Source organism: Neoarius graeffei, chromosome 17 (genome assembly GCF_027579695.1).
Source record: "Neoarius graeffei isolate fNeoGra1 chromosome 17, fNeoGra1.pri, whole genome shotgun sequence".
In the NCBI taxonomy this organism is placed as follows: Eukaryota; Metazoa; Chordata; class Actinopteri; order Siluriformes; family Ariidae; genus Neoarius; species Neoarius graeffei.
The window spans coordinates 65,153,348-65,175,094 of record NC_083585.1 but is presented as its reverse complement, the minus strand read 5'-3'; the positions used below and the strand labels follow the sequence as shown (position 1 = coordinate 65,175,094).

Here is a 21,747-nt window from a genome sequence, read left to right as displayed (position 1 = left end):
CAGCTGTTTCTTGGGCATCCTCTCTCCTTTTTTCCTTGGGGATTCCACAAAAGAGCTTGTCGCGTGATGTTGTTTGCTGGCTTTCGCAAAGTATGGCCTAACCATCCCCACTTCCTTCTTCTAATTTGCACTGTTACTGGTACTTCCCCAGCCCACTTCCACAGCTCCTCATTTGAAACCTTGTCTTTCCAGCAGATTCCAAGAATTCTTCTAAGGCAGTTGTTGATAAAGCTTTGGATTCTGCTCTGTATCTTTATGGTAGCTCTCCATGTTTCTGCCCCGTAAAGCAAGACGGACTTCACATTTGATCAGAATATACGAAGTTTAGTTCTTATCGATAGCTCCTTTGATGACCAAACCTTTCTCAACATAAGGAAAGCTGCTCTAGCCTTGCCAATCCTTGTCAAAGCATCCTTGTCTGTTCCTCCCATGGTATTAACAACACTTCCAAGATAGGTAAATTCCTTAATGTCCTCCAGCTGCTGTCCATCCACCATGATAGGTTCTTCACACGTGGTATTCATTCTTAGTACCTTCATCTTCAACTTGTTTATCCTCAGCCCCACTTTTGCTGATTGCTCTGCCAGCCTTGATGTCTTTCGCTGCATTTGAGTGTGATTGTGAGAAAGTAAGGTGAGGTCATCCGCATAATCAAGGTCATCCAGTTGTTTCCAAGGTGTCCACTGTATTCCATTATTAGCCATCTTGGTTACCGATCTCATTATCCAATCAATTGCGAAGAGAAAAAGAAAAGGTGACAGCAAACACCCTTGTCACACCCCAGTCTTGATTTCAAAAGGTTCCGAAAGTTGGCCCTCATGGGACATGTGACAGGTAAACCCTTCATAGCTGCACTTTATTATAGTGACAAGCTTCTCTGGAATTCCATAAGATCTTAAAAGTTTCCACAGCGTCTCCCGATCCACACTGTCAAACACTTTCTCATAGTCCACAAAGTTGACGTAAAGGGGTGAATTCCATTCTACTGATTGCTCTATGATAATCCGTAAGGTACAAATCTGATCTATACATGAGTGGTCTTTCCGGAAGCCTGCCTGTTGGTCTCTAAGCATGAGGTCAATTGCCGTCTTCATCCTCTCCAAAAGTATTCTGTTTAACACCTTGCCTGAAACAGATAGTAGCATAATGCCCCTGTGGTTGTTGCAATTTCCAAGGTCTCCTTTCTTAGGAACTTTGACAATAATCCCTTTTCGCCACTTGTCTGGGCTGCTCTCCTCTTCCCATATTCTAGCAAAGAGCCTATGAAGGATATCTATTGATGTTGACAAATCTGCCTTCATGGCTTCAGCAGGAACCCCATCGGGTCCTGCTGCTTTACCATTCTTCATCGCCTGGATAGCTGTCCTAATCTCAGATTTACTTGGTTTAACACAATTCAAGGGGAGGGCAGTGCCTGCTGGTGGAATGTCTGGAGGATTTTGGGGGGCAGGTTGGTTTAGAAGCTCTCCGAAGTGCTCTGCCCATCACTTGAGTTGTTCTTCTGCAGTGGTTAGTGGTTTCCCCTGCTTGTCCTTTACTGGTTTCTGTAGATGATGTTGATTCCCCGCCAGCTTCTTTGTGCAACTACAGAGATCTTTCATATTTCTTTTCTCTGCTGCTTCCTCTGCTGCTTTTGCCAAACTGTCAGTGTAGACCCTTTTATCTCTCCAAACACTTCTCCGTACTTCCCGGTGAGCTTCTCCATATACCTCTTGGGCCCTGGCTTTCAAAGCTCTAGTTTGACAGTTATTCAATTCAGCTTTCAACTTTTTCCTCTTTTCAATCTTCTCCATAGTATCTGGAGACATCCAGTCCTTAGGTGTTGCTTTCTTCTTCCCGATGGTCTCTTCACCAATCTCTGTCCAAACCTTTTTTGCTCTTCTCCATTCCATCTCAATATCAGTAACTCCTTCTGCCTCATACAAATCCTGTAATACCTGGAATCTATTTGACAAACTCTCCTGGTATTTGTCTCGCATCCTTTGCTCCCTGAACAGGTCCACGTTGTATCGCGTCCTTGAGACTGCAGGTTGACAATGCCGTTTGAGGCGCAGTTTTAGGGTGGCTACCAGAAGGTGATGGTCTGATGCCACGTCAGCTCCTCTCTTAACCCGGACGTCTTGCAGAGTTCTTCTGAAATTCTTGCTGATACAAACATGGTCAATCTGGTTTTCAGTCTTGTGGTCTGGTGATACCCACGTAGCTTTATGTGTCTTCTTGTGTGGAAAAACGCTACCTCCGATGACCAGTTGATTTAGCGCACAAAGGTCAGCTAACAGCTTTCCATTTTCATTCATATCACCCAGACCATGCTTTCCCATAACCTCCTCATAACTGGGTGTTTTCAGATCCAATCTTAGCATTAAAGTCCCCCATGACGATGGTAATATCTTTTCTTCTCTCCTTGTCAAGTAGATCCTGTAGTACGGAATAGAATTCTTCCTTCTTGCTTTCTTCCGCATCATTAGTAGGAGCATAGTACTGTATAATATAACATTGATCTTTTTCTGCTTAGTGGCGAATTTAGCTGTAACCATTCTAGGGCTCACCGTTTCCCAGCAAACCAGGGCCTTGGCTGCTTCCCTTGATAACATCAGTGCGACGCCTTGCTTATGAGGGGCTCCATCCTCTTCATGACCAGAAAACAAAATCACTTCTCCAGATGATAATGTTAGCCATCCAGCCTGATTCCATCTTGTTTCGCTCAAACCAAGAACAAAGAGGCCATAGTTTCTCATTTCCGTAGCTATCTGTGCTGCTCTTCCTGCTTCGTACATCGTTCTCACATTCCAATTCCCTATTCTGATGGTCTTTCTAGGAGTCAGTAGTACATTCGGCCTCACAGCTTCCGATTGGCTTTCACTGTGTCGCGTCATAAGCCTTCTTGAAGATCCTACCTCTCCCAGCCCCGGTTGCTGCAAGTTTCTCTTCGATGATTCTGTAACATCCTTTTTTAGAGTAGAGGGTTGTTAGCCCTAGACCAACCTCTCACAAGAGGAAAATGTGGAATTGCTCTTTGTCTGGCCCCTACCTTTCGACCTGTTCAGCATGGGTGACCCTGCCAGGAGTTCGAGACTCCAGCTGACATAGCTCTAGAGGTCATTGGGACACGCAAACTGCCTCACCGCGATAAGGTGGCAATCCCAGCAAGACAGTAAGCAGTTATAATATCAATATATTACACTCTTCCCCCTTAGACTATGAAGTCCCCACTAATAAAAACTCATACTTTACAAAAAAAAACATTTGCGCCAGCAATTTACTTTCAGAGATTTAACAAAATCATTACTGCCAGCACAATCCATTAGACCCATTTTTGCCCCATTTCCATTTTAGTCTCAGGAATTCTTTTTTTTTTTTCCTCCCCACAATTTTGTATGAACAGGAACTCTTTTGTTTTCAGGAACAATGTTTCTCAGGAACTGACTGATCACAAGGTCAGTCGTTTAGGAGGTGTCCTCTCTCTCAGAGGGTACCTGTGCCCAAACACCTCAGGGGAGGTGGCTGCTCGGTTGTCAGGTGTCGCTGCCTTGTCACAGGCCACTGAGCCTGATAAAAGGTGTTGCAAGTGTCTCCTTAGCCTGCATCCGAGGCAACGGTGTAGCTTCAGGTGAGTACGGGCTACCACCTACTGCTCCAGGTGTGCCTCCCCCAAGTCCGCATGAACCACTGCATGCTAGTTGCTGGTAATGTCCATCTGCTCATCCTGGGACTCAAATGTCTCCAGACTGGATGGCCAGTTGTACAGCAGATGGTCGATGTGGACTGGGCATCGGTTCACCCCGTTCCACACCAGGTAGGTGACTGGTCCTAGTTTCTTTTCCACTGTTCCTTTCGTCCACCTCTCCTTTCCTCCGTGGAAATTCCGGATCAGAGCTGAGTCACCCTCAGACAGATGTCTCAGCTTGGAGGCGGTTTGATCATGGTAGTCTTTGTTTTTGTTGTTTTGGCTTCCAACCTGTAACGCTGTGTAGTGTACTCCTGTAGGACATCAGGAAGTTGGCTAGCCTGTGCTGCATTGATATAGTGACATTTTGTTTCTTCTTGTCAAGCACTTGTTTTAGCAGTGACACTTTCACTGTTTGGACTGCTCACTCTGCGGCTCCATTCGAAGCGGGATGGTAGGCTGGTACCAAGGTCTGCTTTATGCCATTGCTTTGCAGGAATGTCTTGTACTCCTGCGAGGTAAATTGCAGACCATTGTTGGAAACAATCTCCTCGGGGAGACTGTAGGAGGAAAAAATGTTCCGCAGCACCTCAATCGTTTTTGCAGCTGTAGTTGTTGCCATGGGGATTACCTCATTTTGAATGACTGTCCACTTAACACTAGGAAGTGGTGTTGATCCTTCTCTGCAAAGTCAATATGTAGCCTCTGCCACACCCTAGTAGGCCACTGCCAGCAGTGTAGTGGTGCTGCTGCTGGTAGTTTCCTCACACTATGACGAGCATCACATTGCTGTACTGCATGTTCTATATCACTGTCTAACTGGGGCCACCACAAGTAGCTCCTGGCCAAGCTCTTCATCTTGCACCCTCTGGGGTGCCCTTGGTGTAGGTCGTGCAGTAGTCGGTCTCAGTGTGCTGGTGGGATGATAACTCGAATTCCCCACAGAATGCATCCGTGTTCCACAGACAGTTCATTCCTTCGGATGAAGTATGGTTTCAGTGTGTCCTCCTCCTTGATATAACTCGACCATCCAGAATGAGTCAGCTCCAGTACCTTGCATAGGACTGGGTCCTTTAGAGTGCTCTGTGCAATCTCTGTAGCCTGCACGGGAAGCTCATCTACTAATGAGAAATAAAAGATACTGTTCTCCTCCGCTGTATTATCCTTTCCCTCCCCTGGCAGTCTAGATAATGCATCTGCATTTTCCACTGACATTCTGTACTCTATACTGTAGTCATAAGCCATCAGTCTCAGTGCCCAACGCTGCATATGCAAAGCGGCCAGTGTGCGGATTTCAGACTTTGGTCCTAAGATGGCAAGGAGAGGTTTGTGGTCAGTTATTAAACTGAACTTGCGGCCATACAGATATTTATGAAATTTGGTCACGCCATATATTATGGCCAAAGCCTCCTTCTCTATCTGACTATATTTACTTTCCACCTTTGTCAGTGTGCGCGTTGCAAAAGCGACTGGCTTCTCGTCCCCATTTTCCATTATGTGTGACATGACCGCACCTATCCCATAAGGGGATGCGTCACAAGCTAATCTCAGGGGTTTCTTGATGTCATGGTGAACTACTACTGAGCTCTTCACTAGCTGTTCTTTTGTATTTTTGAATGCTGCTGCGCACTCTGGTGCCCATTTCCAGTCAACTTCTTTCTTCAGAAGTTGGTGCAGCGGCTGCAGTATGGTCAACAGGTCTTTCATGAACCAGCCATAATAGTTTAACAGTCCTAAAAATGACCATAGCTCTGTGACGTTTGTGGGCTGGGGTGCATTTCCTATGGCAGCAACCTTTGTCTCAGTGGGGTAAAGTCCCTCTCTATCAGATGCCCCAGGTATTCAACTTTCTCCTGCATGAAAGTATATTTTGCCCTTTTTACTCTCACCCTGTAACTCTCCAGCCGGCTCAGTACCTCCTCTAGGTTCCTCAGGTGCTCCTCTCTTGTTCTGCCCGTGACCAGTATGTCATCTAGGAAGCAGGTCACATGCTCTAAACCTTGTAGGATCTGATCCGTCACATTCTGGAACATTTGAAGGTGCACTGGACACCCCATATGAAAGTCTATGATAGACATACAGTCCTTTATGCGTATTTATTGTCAAATACTTCTCTGAGTCCTTCTCTAACTCAAGCTGTTGGTAGGCATGTGACAAGTCTAATTTGCTAAAGAGAGTGCCCCCGGCCAGTGTGGCAAAGAGATCTTCGGCGTTCGGTAGTGGATAGTTCTCCTCCTCCACACTCTGATTTACCTTGACTTTGTAGTCTCCACAGATACGAATTGACTTGTCTGATTTGGGTATAACTACTATCGGGGCAGCCCACTGACTATGTTCTATCTTTGAGATAATACCTGCTTTTTCTAACCTGTCTAACTCTTTCTCAACTGCATCTTTTAGTGCATATGGCACTGGTCTTGCCTTCCTGAAGACCGGTTTGGTCTCTGGTTTTACTGTGATGCTGGCTTAAACTCACGAATAGTGCCAGTCTCCTCAGAAAACACTGCTTTGTGTCTCTGCAACACTGCCTCCACATCTGCATTACTACTGCCCCCTGCTGGTATAACTGAGAATATGCTTGCCCAGTCTAGTTTGAAGTGTGTGAGCCAGTTATGGCCCAGGAGGGCTGGTCTGTCACCTTTCACTATCACAAGGGGTAAATCACCACTCGGGTTTCCATATTTCGCATTGACAGTCACTTGTCCCATCAAGGGAATGTTCTCACCAGAAAAGGTTGACAGCCGCACTTTACTTTCCTTCAGAGGCAGATGAGAGAGATGTTTCTTATACACTATCTCAGAAACAAGTGTTACGGCCGCTCCTGTGTCAAGCTGCATAGCTACCAGGGTTCCTTCTAACTTGACATTTACTCAAATGTCCTTTTTCCCATTACCAACTGTATTAGTGATGTACACTGTATTCATGAAATATGACCCGAACCGTTCATCATCATTTCCACTTCCTGCTGTCATTTGGACTACTGTTTTCAGCGACATACTGTGTGTGTCCATGACTATTTTTAGTTTTACACATCCTACCTTTTGAACACTTGTGGCACATCTCTGTTCTATACATGCATACTTGCGCTGCGTGATTGCTACCGCCACATCGGTAACAGGGCTGGTGCATTTTTGTTCTCTGTGGTCTGGAACTGTCACTTGTGGCCTTACCTTTCCACTCTCTGGTGTCTGGTTTGTTTCTCCACGCACCCTTGCTTGCTCTCTCCTTGTCTATCTTATTCACTGTGGCAGGTCCTTTCATTTTGCTGGCGAATTCCATCATATTCTCCGATGCCATTTCCATCGATAAAGACAGTTCACATGCTTTTGCAAACGTCAAATTTTGTTCCGTAAGCAACTTTCTCTGAATAGCCTCCACCCTCAAACCACTAACAAATCTGTCCCTCAGTGCTTTGTCCAAATGCGGACCAAATTCACAATGTGTGGCCAGGTGCTTTAACACCACCACATAATCCGACATGGACTCATTTTCTTGCTGGTTCCTTTTTTGAAATTTAAACCTTTCAGCGATAACTAACTAGTGGCTTGGGCTTATAATGGGATGTTAGTTTCCCGCTCAGCACTTCATATGAGTGGCTACTTGGTTTATCCGGTATGTAGAGGTTTTTTTTTTTTAAACAGTCCATAGGCTTCTGCGCCTATTACAGACAGGAAAACATTGGCCTGTTTACCTTCCTCCACTTCACTGACGATCATCCATTGCTCAAACCTCTCGAGGTATGACTCAAAGTCTTCTTGACCTTCCTTGTACTTGCAAATGTTTCCGATGAAAAATGCCATGCTGCACCGCGCTCCACAGTCCATGTTAGCTTGGCTCGTCTTGCTAGCTGCTAGCTATCTTGTAGCATCCCGTTACTTCGTGTTAAACTTTAATATACTAGCTCTGCAACTGGAATTCCCTTCCACTTAAAAGAGATCCCACCCTCGTCACCACTGTAATATATTTGGACTAATCTTACACTGTTAATATATCCATAACAACTAAAGATGACTGAGGCCAACACGTCTGCACCACTTTATTGCAACTCTCAGACTGACACACACAGGCAACATCCGGGCATTACTGCATAACTAAATCACCACCAGATGGCTCTGTTTAACTACCAATAAAACAGAAAGGTCTAACTAAGCAGTTATAATATCAATGTTACAGTGTAAGATACAGATACCGAAACCATTCTTTTCAGCCATTTCTGGATAAGCTTTCCATAATTGATAAAATCCATGAGGATTCAAAGCTTTGTATTTTTGTGAGCAACCTAAACTTAAATCTGATGAATTCAGACACTCGGATACCTACAGGTGAATTTATCAATACTTTATCTTCCTATTCAGGGGTCGAAATTAACTTTTGAATGTACTTGCCCTCAGGGCAATCAACCCCCAAAATTTACTTCCCTGCATGCATGTATCAGTTGCCCTACTTTTTTGCAGGTTGACTGGGTAAGTAATTTGCATAAAAAGCAATCTGTATGTATATTATAGAGTATGCAATAAAATATTTCAACTTGTTTTGCCATTGTTTGATTACTGATTGATAGAAATAAAGTTATAACACTCGTATGTGTTTGGTATTTATTTCATCATGATGAACAGTAAAACAACTAGATATAACTACTAGTATCTTCTATTAAACATGTTAAACAGTCAGAAAACATCATGTCATCATGGTCAAGTGTAACTGATCAAATCAGAATTAAAAATCAGTCCAAAAAATTGGGTCTTCTGGCCCTGGGACCTTCATGCCACCAGTGTTCTACGTGGTCAAGCATTGGTCTGTGACCAGAGGGTGGAGTCAGGGAAGGTAAGTGGCAGAATCACTGCACCTGATGTTGATTAACGTGTGTTTGTGTGTCTTCCCCAGTGACCGCGCCCTATTTAAGGAGAGAGCGAGAGCAGAGGAGAGCGCTCTCCCGAACCAGACACCTGATGTGTGTGTGTGCGCGCGTCTGTCTGGATGTATGTTTATGAGAGACTACTGGAAAGTGTATAAAAATAAAAAGGGTTACAAAACTCAGTTCTGGCCTGCCGTCTTCTGTGCTTCTCCCACTCCTACAAACTGCCACAGTGGTGCCGAAACCCGGGGCGTGGAGCGCAAAAGATGACGGCAAGCCAGAACTGAGTTTCATAACCCTTTTATTTTTATACACTTTTCAGTGGTCTCTCATAAACATACATCCAGACAGGCGCGCGCGCGCACACACACATCAGGTGTCTGGTTCGGGGAGAGCGCTCTCCTCTGCTCTCGCTCGCTCCTTAAATAGGGCACGGTCACTGGGGAAGACGCACAAACACATGTTAATCAACATCAGGTGCAGTGATTCTGCCACTTACCTTCCCTGACTCTGCCCTCCGGTCACAGACCGATGCTTGACCACGCCCCCGCTGCCACACTTGGTAAAATAAACATTCAAACACAGTTGTCCGACGGACAACTAGTGATCATTTTATTGTTGCCCGAGTATGAGAATGACTTGCCCATGTCCATCGGTACATGCTTAATTTCGACCCCTGCTATTCTTTTCAACCATGTTTATTGACAATATATATTTTAATTCACTTAAATATCCTGTGCAGGGGTTAGCGCTGTCGCCTCATAGCAAGAAGGTCCGGGTTCGAGCCCCGTGGCCGGCGAGGGCCTTTCTGTGCGGAGTTTGCATGTTCTCCCCGTGTCCGCGTGGGTTTCCTCCGGGTGCTCCGGTTTCCCCCATAGTCCAAAGACATGCAGGTTAGGTTAACTGGTGACTCTAAATTGACCGTAGATGTGAATGTGAATGGTTGTCTGTGTCTATGTGTCAGCCCTGTGATGACCTGGCGACTTGTCCAGGGTGTACCCCACCTTTCGCCCGTAGTCAGCTGGGATAGGCTCCAGCTTGCCTGCGACCCTGTAGAACAGGATAAAGTGGCTAGAGATAATGAGATGAGATCCTGTGCAGGGTCACAGGCAAGCTGGAACCTATTCCAGGTGACCCTGCACAGGATAAGCGGTTAAGGATGATGGATGGTTGGATGCAAGGGTGTAGAATTGGCATGGACGGAAGTAAGTGTCCCCACCAATATCCAGCGATTATTGAATTGTCCCCACCAATAATTTCCCTAAAAAAAAAAATGATCTGTCAATGTCTAATTCACCTAGAGGTGCAGAAAGGGTTAAATCACGTTCTCTACTGGAGTCTTACCTCGATTACACATTATAGTTAGTGTGATCCGTGTGGGTTTCCTCCGGGTGCTCCGGTTTCCCCCACAGTCCAAAGACATGCAGGTTAGGTTAACTGGTGACTCTAAATTGAGCGTAGGTGTGAATGTGAGTGTGAATGGTTGTCTGTGTCTATGTGTCAGCCCTGTGATGACCTGGCGACTTGTCCAGGGTGTACCCCGCCTTTCGCCCGTAGTCAGCTGGGATAGGCTCCAGCTTGCCTGCGACCCTGTAGAAGGATAAAGCGGCTAAAGATAATGAGATGAGATGAGTTAGTGTGATTGGCTGTGCCTTTCCCGAGCTGTCATGTGAGACTCTGTAGCCACGTTTGGTTGTTAGCAGCACCAAAACTGGAAGGTAGACCACCAGCGGGATTTACTGTGTAAGACTCGGGTGCAACGTGACACATGGGTGTCATAAGCGAGTAAGGATGGCAGCGAAAAAGAAGAAAGTGGACATAAGGACCTACTTCTCAAAGAAACCTGTGAGTTACTTAAAGTCATGTTCACTAATGAAATTAGTCTAATAACATGGCAAGGCTTTGTCGCACAGCATAATGTTACTGTACATACAGCAGGCTAAAATTGTCAGTAACGTCAGCTATGATGAATAACATGGTTTGGAAACCAACTACACAAATTGCCAACTGTCAGTTCTGTTAAAGTCTCACAGAGTAGCATCTCTAACTTCGGTTGAAACTCTGTCAGAGAAAACTGCAGCCTTGTGCAAGGATATTAGGCTAGACTACAGAGCCTGTTGAAATGACATGTCTATCTGGTGACACACAATAACTTAGTTGTATTAGTAGCCTACTACTGACTTGACATGTTCATTGGGTTAATTTTTTGAGACAACAAAGTAGGCTATCATGTGCTTCTGCAAGTATTCCACTTTGCAGTGCAGTTGGCACAAATTGTTTTAAAAATGTACTCACTGAAACATTAATGATGATTCAAGATTTGCACAAAGTGACTCAGAAAGGTTGAAGTAGCTATCCATTTTTTTTTCCATACTGGCATGCATGTCCTATTTTGTCAGGTGACAGAACCAACACAACCATCAGACAGCGATGGAGAGACAGGTTCACAGGTGAAGTTGAATGATGACTTGGTGATGTAGGCTAGTTGTCCTGTGATTTAACAATGTGAACAGTGGTTCATCACTGTATTTGAAGCACATACTGTGTGACAGCTCATATGGAATGTCTCACTGTTATATAACAGGTGACCGAGGTAGAGGCAAGGTCACAGGTGAATCTGAATGTTGATTTGGTGCTATAGATTACTAATATTTAGCATCATTACAAATGTTAGGCTGATGATGTAAAGTGATTCATTAGTGTATATTTGACAGAATTTGAATTGACATGTCTCACTTTTTGTATGGCATGTATCAATATGTTATCAGGTGACAATCCTGACAGGTACTAGTGCAGTCAGCGAGGAAGAGTCAGGGCCAATGGTGAGACCCATTAAGCACATAATCATGGTTTTAATGTGGAGGTAAACTATGTAATCTATATAAAATGAGTGGTGATCTCATGAAGTCACATATGTATCATCACAGTCAGTGTCACAGTATGGCTAATTGTATAATGTGGTCTATCTCTAAGGAAACTGGTACACCTGTAGTGAGCAACAGGGAGAGCAGCAGTGAGAGTGACAACAATGAAGAACAGTGTAGAAGTGGAGATATTCTGGACATTGAAAACAAGCCAAACCAGCCTAATCCCAAATGCATCCCAGTTCAAACATTGTCCAGTAGGGTCCTTCATTTTCAGGAGAGGTGGTACAAAGAGTATCCATGGCTCCATTATAGCCCAGCAGTGAAGGGGATTCTCTGTTTTTTACTGTGTGAAAACATATACTGTACAGAAAAGTACTATGTCAAAAAAGGCAGACCCTGCATTCTCCTCAAAGAGGTTTACTAACTGGAAGAATGCTCTGGAAAGATTTGAACGGCATAAAAATTCTCAATCCCATCACCATGCAGTCACAGTTAGTGCTCAAGAAGCAGCCCCAATAGATTTGCAACTTTCAAGTGCCTGGTCAAAACAACAGGAAACTGCCAGACACTGTTTACAGAGCATTTTGGGCTCAATACAGTTCCTTACCAGGCAGGGTTTGGCACTGTGGGGCCATGGCAAGGAAGATGGTAGCAAAATGAGATTTTGCAGTTGTTAGGAAACTGCATTGTCAGAAATATTGCACAAACTATCAAGTCCCTATCTGTCCTGCAGTACTCCATCATTATAGATGGTACTCAAGATATCTCAGGTAGAGAGCAAGAGTCCATATGTTTTAGATATGTGGATGAGGACCTGGTTCCACATGAGGTTTTTATTGGCTTTTGTGAGGTCTCAGGAACTACTGGAGTGGAGATAGCTAGAGTAGCTGTGGATGTGCTTTTGAGGCTGAATATTCTGATGGCATGTTTAAGAGGTCAGACCTATGATGGTGCTCTGAACATGGCAGGAGCTTATTCAGGTGCTCAGGCAGAAGTGAAAAAACGACAGCCATTGGCATTGTACGTGCACTGCGGGCCTCACTGCCTGAACTTAATTACACAGGCTGCATGTCAGGCTAGCCCTTTAATACGTGATGCTTTAGGTGGGGTTTACATTAGACCGTATCAGTGGATCATCAGATTAACGTTTTTAAAACGATTAGTGTGCACACAGCAACACCAATACACGATTCACGTGCACACAGCAACACCAATACACGGATACGCTCGGCTCCGCAGGCATCCTGCGCTCCAAATCACTCCGCCCTGAACAGCGAGTGCCCTCTGGAGGGTGCGCACTCCGGCCCTGCGCAGCTCACAGAACGCGCGAGTGAAGTGCACAAGCAGTGATTCGGGACTGAGCCGCTGTGTGTGTGATCCCAGCGCATATCACTTACCACTTGCAAGTGGAAGGATGGCAAGCCTAAAGACAATCATAACTACACAATAGGCAGTATTTGCATCAGTATTTGCAGTATTTTCATACTTTTATACTCTTTAATGAAAGGTGATACAAGGCGGAAGTCCGCGCCGTTTTTCAGCAGTCGCGTCACATGACCAACGCCAGCGAATCAGGAAGGTGGATGTCACAGTGACATTGTCCAATGACGACGCCAGCTAGAGCTCAGCACAGTGTATCCGCGTATCCGCGTATTCTGAATGTTTACACAGCACCGGACCAGACACGATCTAGATTGAATACGTGGACCCTGGCGGATTCCCGTTTCCCGACATTTCCAGGCGTTTTAATGTAAACGGACAGTGCATCCGCGAAGAAAACGAGACAGATACGGTCTAATGTAAACTTGGCCTTAGAGTGGGTACATGATCTGGGGTCATTAAGCAAACAATCTGGAAAATTCAAAGCTATGTTTTCAGCGATAGCAGCAGAATCAGAGGGACCATCAGCATCACTCAGACCACTCTGCCCAACCAGGTGAACAGTACGGGGAAATGCTATCAAAGCAGTGCTGTCTCAGTATGACACTGTTTTGACTAACTTAGAGGAGATGGCAGCAACGGGATCTAGCACAAGTGCAAGGGCAAATGGATTGCATGAGAGGTTTGAAAAGGGCAAAACAGTGCTTGGGCTTTTTTTGGCCTTGGAAGTTATTGAGGAGTTCGAATGTCTGAACAAGTCTCTGCAGAAACGGACTATTGCAGGAATGAGAAGCTCAATAGAGTGTGTCCGATCCACTCTGCAGTTGAAAAGAAATGAAAGATTTCACGAGATTTTTGATAAAGCAGTGGAAATGGTGGACTCCCTTGGTATTGAGCCCATTCAGATTCCTCACCAGAGACAGCCACCAAAACGATACACTGGCGGGGCTAGCCAGCACACTCCCAAGTCACCTGAGGAGCATTACAGAGCAGAGTTTTACAAAGTGCTGGATAGTGTTGTTCAGTTTCAGGAGAGGTTGAACCAACCAGATCTAGGTGTCTTGCAGAAGCTGGAAGAAATTCTGCTCACTGAAGAGGTGGAGGGCATTGTTGATCAGTACCCAGAAATTAACAGGGAGAGCCTAAAAGTTCAGCTAGCCATGTTCAGATCTAAATATACCTTTTACATCTAGTACAGAAGTGGCTACTATCTTGAGGGGAATGCCAGTGGAGGTGAGGGGTCTATTTGATCAAGTCGAAAGCCTTGTCAGGCTGCTTTTAGTCATCCCTGTATCGTCGGCTGAGGCTGAAAGAAGCTTCAGTGCTCTCAGAAGACTAAAAACATGGCTAAGGTCAACAATGACCCAAGTGAGATTAAACAATGCTGCTGTATGCCATGTCCACCAGGACAGACTGGACAGTATAGATATAAAAGAAATATGCCAACAGTTTATCTCAGTTAATGAGAGGCGAAGGCATGTGTTTGGCTCCTTCACATAGGAGCTATGAACATTGAGCTGTTGTGGGGTTCACAGAGAGACTACTGAAATACTTTTTATTCTGTGATAATGTTCCCTACTTTTATCAGTGCTAATTTGTAAAAGATGTCAATTGCACTATGGCTGAAGTAATGTTGATAAGCCTTTAGATATAAACTCACTGTTTGAAACGTGCTGAAATGAGCCTATGCCTTCTAGTTTAATTGAGACATTGAGAGAGAATTTATTTTTTTCTGGGATTTTTACTTTGGTTTTGTGGACAACAGCACAAGGTTATGCAGTGCTCCATGTATTCGTGGCAACACTATCTGAAAATATGTCTTGTACTTTCATTGACACATTGAGAGTAATGTTTTTTCTGTGATTACTTAGGCTACTTGATTACTTTGTTGGTTTTGTGGAGGTTATGCAGTGCTCCAGCTACTTTTATTATTGTATGAAAACTATTTAATTTGTACTGTGGCAGAAGTAAACTGAATTCTAAACAACTTGTTTGTCAGTCACTGGTTTAATTAATGAATTAAAGTGTGAATTATGTAGAATTGCAAGTACGTAGAACAGCATATGTTGTATGTAGTCATTTATTGTTCTATCACAGAGCAGAGATGGAGACGGATTGGTGTGTGTGTGGGGGGGGGTGGATTCCAAGGTCCCCACCAATGTCAAGAACAAATCTACACCCTTGGTTGGATGACTTGAATATGCTACATATAGTGGGAATATTTTATAATGACCTAACTAACCATTTTCCCAACTTTTTGTCTGTTGACTCAATTCACCCTCCCCATTGAACAGACCCCCCAGGATTTTGCGATGTTGCGATTTGCAACTTCAATGCAAATTCAACCAATCCCCGTGAATTCAGGGCGGTGTTGCAATTATATCCAATCACTGCAACTTTCCCGCAAATTTGACCAATCGTTGGCGTCGTCTTGAGGTGACGTCGACAAACTACCTCCCGCCTTACTTCCGTGTGTACGTTCAAGAGAAGCAGCATGTGCGAGTCGGTGTTTATATAGACTTAAATTCTGTTACTGAAAGTGTGTTATGTTTACAGTGAAGGACTGTGCGCACTTTATTTTTTTACTTAATACAAGAAATTAATGAATGCCAACATTTTTGCCAAAATGGTATTTTATTTTCCATTGTTTAGGCAGCTTCAGCATCATACTGTGAGATTCTGTTCAAATTGTTTTTTTCTTCTATGAAGCCTGAGCCATTTATTTTATTAGTTTATAATTCTTGTTTAATTTAGTCTTCAGGAGAGACTGCCTGCACACAGCACTAGTATTAATAGTTTTTTTTTTCTTACATGAAAGCTGAGGCATTTATATTATATTTTAAGGTAACTTCATGTTGTGCTGTGAGGTTCTATGCACTTTAACTTTTGAACCAACAGGTGCATTTGGATAAGTAAAGCCTATTTTTCTGCATTTTTGTAGTCCTGGTAATCTTTTATATTGGTAAAGATGTTTATAGGACCATTTCTCAGTGTCTTTGTTTTTTTAATCAATAGTTTTTCAGTAATAACTTAATATTTAACATATCACTCAATTTTAATCACAAAAAGAGAAAATTGCAACAATTTCTCGCAACTTTCACTTCATCCCGCAATGTAATCGCAACAAAAACCTAAAAAACACCGCAACTTTCATCGCAATTTTTTGGAAAACCGCCTGCAACATCAGACATTTTAGCCCGCAACAATCACAAAAAAGGCCCGCGAAATCCTGGGGGGACTGATTAGTGGTGTAGTGGTTAGCACTGTCACCTCACAGCAAGAAGGTTCTGGGTTCAAGCCCAGTGGCCAATGGGGGCCTTTTCTGTACGGAGTTTGCATGTTCTCCCTGTGTCTGTGTGGGTTTCCTTCACTGTCCAAAGACACGCAGGTTAAGCTAATTGTTGGTTCTAAATTGACCGCAGGTGAGAATGTGAGTGTGAATGGTTGTTTGTCTCTATGTGTCAGCCCTGTGATGACCTGGTGATTTGTCCAGGGTGTACCCTGCCTCTCACCCATAGTCAGCTGGGATAGGCTCCAGCTTGCCTGCGACCCTGCACAGGATAAGCAGTTATGGATAATGGATGGATTTCATATGGTTCAATGAAGATGCATTAATTTATGATTTTCAACAAATTGACTGCTCTAGCCAGTCCGATGGCGAGCCTGATATTCATGACATTCTCCAGCTTTCTTGAAAACTCTGATGAAATTATTACTGCTCATGTTCCTCTGAAAAACCATGTCAAGGAAGGAAATCAAACTCAAATCTGCACCTTGGATTTCCTTTCAGTCTTAGAACAATGAATTATAAAATCAAATTGTATAGAAAAATCTATCAAGACGAGAAATCAGTGCCTGTATGCTCAGTACAAAGTGTAGAGAAATAAGCTAAACCATTTGACTCCTATAGGCAAAAGGATCTAGCAAATGAGTTCAATGTTTATTTTGCAGACACTGGTAAAAGTATCAGCCAAGCAATACCAAAGGTCAACAAAATATTTTCAGATTTTGTTGTTTCTCCGACAAGCGACAGCTTTCTTCTTAGTCCTACATGGACATAAGAAATTCAAGACATTTTTCTCTGGCTCAAGTCTGGAGAGGCTTGTGGCCCCTTTAGTATTTCTGTAGCCCTGTTCAAGATATTAAACTCAATCTCAAAGCCTGTGGAGATCCTATATCACTTCTTTACTTCTGGTACTGTTCCTGATTCTTTTAAACTTGCTCGTGTCAGACCCGTGTTTTAAAGCAGGAGCTCAACTCTTAACTTCTAATCATAGACCAATTTCTCTTTTGTCAATTTTTGTCAAAAATATTAGAAAAACTCATGTAAAATAGGCTGAATACATATCTAGAGAAGTTTGATTTAATATATTCTGGTCAGTTTGGTTTCCGTGACAACAGATCTACAGAACATGCACTTTTACTAAATCACTGATAAAATCCAAAGAACAATTGAAGATGGCAAATTTTCCTGTGGTATCATTCTTTGTCTGAGTAAAGCCGTTGATGCCATAGATCATGATATTTTGTAAGCAAAGTTATATTCTTATGGCATCCGTGGGATTGTCCATGATTAGTTTGCCTCATATCTATCAAATAGACATCAGTTTGTTTAAATCAGTAATATTTCATCCAGCTCTTTACCAATTTCATGTGGAGTACCACAGGATTCGCTTCATGGCCCCCTTCTATTTCTCTTATACATAAATGATTTTATGAACTGCTCCAATATATTTGATTTTCATCTTGTTGCAGGTGACTCAAATTTATTCCTGGCAGATTCATCTTTAGATTCTCTAGAAGCCAGGGTAAATTCTGAATGTCAATATTCGGGAGCTTGGTTGCAAATTTGAATTTCCCTCCAGGGATTAATAAAGTAATTCTGATATCATTGCGTGGCTTTGTGCAAATAAATTCTCTCTGAATGTTGACAAAACAAATTTTGTTCTTTTTTTTAATCCACCCCAAAAGAAATTGAGCAGAACCATTTGCTGAAAATTAATTATAAGCCGATTAAACAGAAGAACCACATCAGGTATCTTGGAGTAGTTTTCGACTCTCACCTCATCAGGAGGAAACACATCCACCAGTAGAGCAAGAAAATCTCCAGAGGCTTTGGAATTATTGCTGAGCTTCATCACTATGTTTCTCAAAGTATTCTAACTCAGCTGTACTACTCTCTTATTTATTCCTTTTTAATATATGGTGTTACAGTTTGGGGTAATACTTATGAGGCTACCCTTCGACTGATAACCGGACTCCAGAAGAAAGCTGTCAGAATTATTAATTTAGCTTCTTTTAATGAACACACACCTCCTATTTTTAAAAAGCTGGAGATGATGAAATTCTCTGATTTTATAGATTACTTAAACAGTATTTTTATGTTTAAATTTCATTCTAGTTTATTTGGTGCCTGCCTTTGATAACTTTTTGACACTTTTAGCATCAAGGCACAAGTATAAAACTTGACTGGCTTCGAGATCTTCATTTTGTGTTCCTTCAGCCAGAACTAACGATGGCAAGTTTAATATTCGCTTCAAAGCTGCTGCTCTCTGGAACAGTATTGATGAATCTTTCCAGAGTCTTAGCTTCAGCAATTTCAAGCGTTCTTTCAAAAGTATGATTATCGCTTCAGATCAGCATTCCTTTCTCTTTTCCTCACACTGTCATTTCATTTTTCCCTCTTTTTTATTGTTTTCTGTATTTGTTGAAATATTGTATTTTATCATTGTGCCTCTGTGTGACTAGCTTTCTTCTTTATAACAGTAATCCATTATTTTTTTCTGCCTGGTGAGATTAGATTACTAGTTATTTCAATGCAGCATTTTATCCTTCGTATGTATTAGATTTGTGTGTGTGTAACTCGATTTCTGTGTGTGATATAAATAAACTATTATTGATACACATTCTGTATGTTGTAGGTCGAAAGAAATAAAGAAAAGCCATCATGTGGGCGGTCCTCTTCTCTCTCTGTGTGTGTGTGTGTGTGTGTGTGTGTGTGTGTGTGTGTTTTACACCTACACTGCAGGAAATCTTCTCTGCTCTTTGGTTTTGAGGGTAAAATCATGTGAACTGCTGCAGCTGTAGAGACACAGAGACAAAATGGAGACTGAAAAATGACATGAAAACAGTTTAAAGCATGAAAATGAAAAATTAGATTCCTCACTGCTCTCAGTTAGACACGATTTAGAGATCGGCCAAAATGTCATAACACTGTGCAGCATTTGAATGTAAGAATCATGAGAAGAAGCAAAAAACTTTTCCCAGCTGAAGCTCTGACAATGTGTGTGTTTTTACTTTCTGATGGATTTTATGGAGGAATTAAGGCCTCGGTTCTGATCTAATGTTCATCATATTTGTTATGTGTAAAGTTCAATAAGATTAGTTTGTGGATTTGTGATTAAGGTCCTGTTTATCTGGGAAATTTATTTGTAATTTGCACATGTAATTTCTGAGGCTAATACTAATGCTTTGTGATTTGATGCAGTTTTGTTCATGCTTACGTTTTATTTCCGTTACATTAATTTTATGTCTCTCTTTACTGTGATACAGAACAAATGTTTGTTTGTTTACCTTGTGGATGGATTTTGCTGAATTCCTCCTCACAGATTTTCTTAACTTGTTTTTTCAGATCTGAGAGAGATTTCCTCACTCCATCAAACGAGGGATGTTGATTGACAGTGAAGCTGGGTGAGTCGTCACATCCAGGAGAAACACAGAGAGACAGGAAACTCTACAGAGAGGAAACACAGAATAGAGAAGGAGGAAAGTGTAGGAGAGGAACGAATGAATCTCAGACTGAATCAGACCAAAGACACACTTGGGATCTCATACAGGAACATTTATTGTTGCTGTAATGAGCTTTTAGGAGGAAACTTTGTGAGGAACAGCGCCCTCTGTAGATCAGACAGTGAGTGTTACCTGGAGGAAGTGGATGTGATCGTGTGTGTGTGAAAGCTGCTCCAGCTCAGTGACTCTCCTCTGAAGATCAGCAATCTCCTGCTCCAGTTGCTTCAGGAGTCGTTCAGCTTGACTCAGTTCAGCTTTCTCCTGAGCTCTGATCAGCTCCGTCACCTCCGAACGCTTTTTCTCCATGGAGCTGATCATCTCAGTAAAGATCCTCTCACTGTCATCTACTGCTGACTGATAATGCACCTGTTAGTACACATTTTAATACTTTTATTTGGCTCTAAACACAAGGAAATTTCTTATTACAGATCCAAATACTGATGGAAGTAATTTCATAGGATTAGTAAGAACAGGTCAATCACAAAATGTCATGTGCTATCCATTGCTATGCATTAACTAGGACAGGTCAATCACAAAGTGTCCCATACTATACATTACACTGTATTGATAGTTGGGGTAAACATGTAAAAATAGGCATGGTTAAGGGTACACATGGCATCTCCTTCTCCAGATTGATATGCTGTCTATTATGGCAGAGATTGAACAATACTTAGCAAGCTTTTTTGAATTGTCCTTATTCAGTCCACAGAATTGCAGCCCATGCAGAGCAAATCTATGTACGGTACATTTCCCAGGCTGCCAAACACTAGAACAAGTTTACACCTATAGCCCTGGTTTGTGACTGTATCCAAAAGTGGCTGTTATTTTAAAAGCTTGGAGTAGTAACAAGTGTCCATGTATAAATCAAAACAACCTATTTCCACAAAAATAAAATTCTTATTTTCAGCATTTATAATGGTGATGTCAGGGGTGTTTGGAATGTTACTAAAGGGGGTGTCTTTATGATTAGCACTAAACCAGTCCATTTTTACTGCACAGTGGTTATGGTTATTGAAAGTCCGTACACCTCTTTGATGTCTTTTGTTAACAGGTCCACTAACCTGTCATGCCGTGCCATATAGAGACCTTTATAAAAGTTGCATCCATTTAAAACATGTGCAACCGTCTCATTATGACAGGTAGTGAGATGGAGAATGCAATGTGGATGATGGATACCAGATGGCCAGATTAGATTTAGTCAGTAGCACTTGAAGAAGGGCTTTGATGGTAAAAATGAGGATATCCTCACCGACTGAGGTGTTGGAGTAACACCTTAATACACACGCGCACACACACACACACACACACACACAAAATGGAGGCCTAATGGGATACTCTGTAAAAAATAAACTCTCTCTCGAGATATTTGAGTTGTTTTTGTTAAACCCCGGGTTTTCATTCCTTGTTTTTTTAATTCACTATTTTAAGGAGATACGCAGAATCTTTATTTCTAAATACATTTCTGAGTGGATAGTATCTCCATCCTTGACTTTTGTATGATGCATAAATGGTAATAAAGAAAAAATTGAGAGTTAAACTCTACCGCAAATTTGATATTGGAGCTGCCCCGCTGAGCCAGCCAGCCCTGAGCGCGTGACGTAACTGCGAGAACCAGTTTTAAGGCCAAGGCCTTTGACAGCTATAGACCAAAGTCATATAAATAATTTATGGTGAAAGTAAGAAATACCGTTTCCGACTTGCTCAAGTAAGACTGATTTGACTTCACTGATTGTGGGTTGACTCTCATTAAAACAGGATAGGTGTTATAACTTGTGCAACATACATGTACATGCATCCATTTTCACTGATAAAACATAAAAGGCTCATTAAATAATCAGATGAACTGAGACAATCACATTCTGAAGCAAATTAAATAAATCTTATACCGGTAACTTCTCATTATCTCTAGCCGCTTTATCCTGTTCTACAGGGTCGCAGGCAAGCTGGAGCCTATCCCAGCTGACTACGGGCGAAAGGCGGGGTACACCCTGGACAAGTCGCCAGGTCATCACAGGGCTGACACATAGACACAGACAACCATTCACACTCACATTCACACCTACGGTCAATTTAGAGTCACCAGTTAACCTAACCTGCATGTCTTTGGACTGTGGGGGAAACCGGAGCGCCCGGAGGAAACCCACGCAGACACAGGGAGAACATGCAAACTCCACACAGAAAGGCCGTCA

At 42.7% G+C, this 21,747-nt stretch overlaps 1 protein-coding gene across 1 annotated transcript in view; it reads right to left on the bottom strand.

Moving 5' to 3' along the window:
- Positions 1-21,747, bottom strand: part of LOC132864431 (tripartite motif-containing protein 16-like) — an 82,693-nt gene that overhangs the window by 47,483 nt on the left and 13,463 nt on the right. Inside the window, exons 3-5 of the mRNA XM_060897847.1 lie at positions 19,691-19,924; positions 19,343-19,502; positions 18,791-18,850 (exon numbers count right to left, since the gene is read on the bottom strand). Coding sequence (XP_060753830.1) covers positions 18,791-18,850; positions 19,343-19,502; positions 19,691-19,924 — 454 coding nt within the window. The remainder of the gene's footprint in view (positions 1-18,790; positions 18,851-19,342; positions 19,503-19,690; positions 19,925-21,747) is intronic.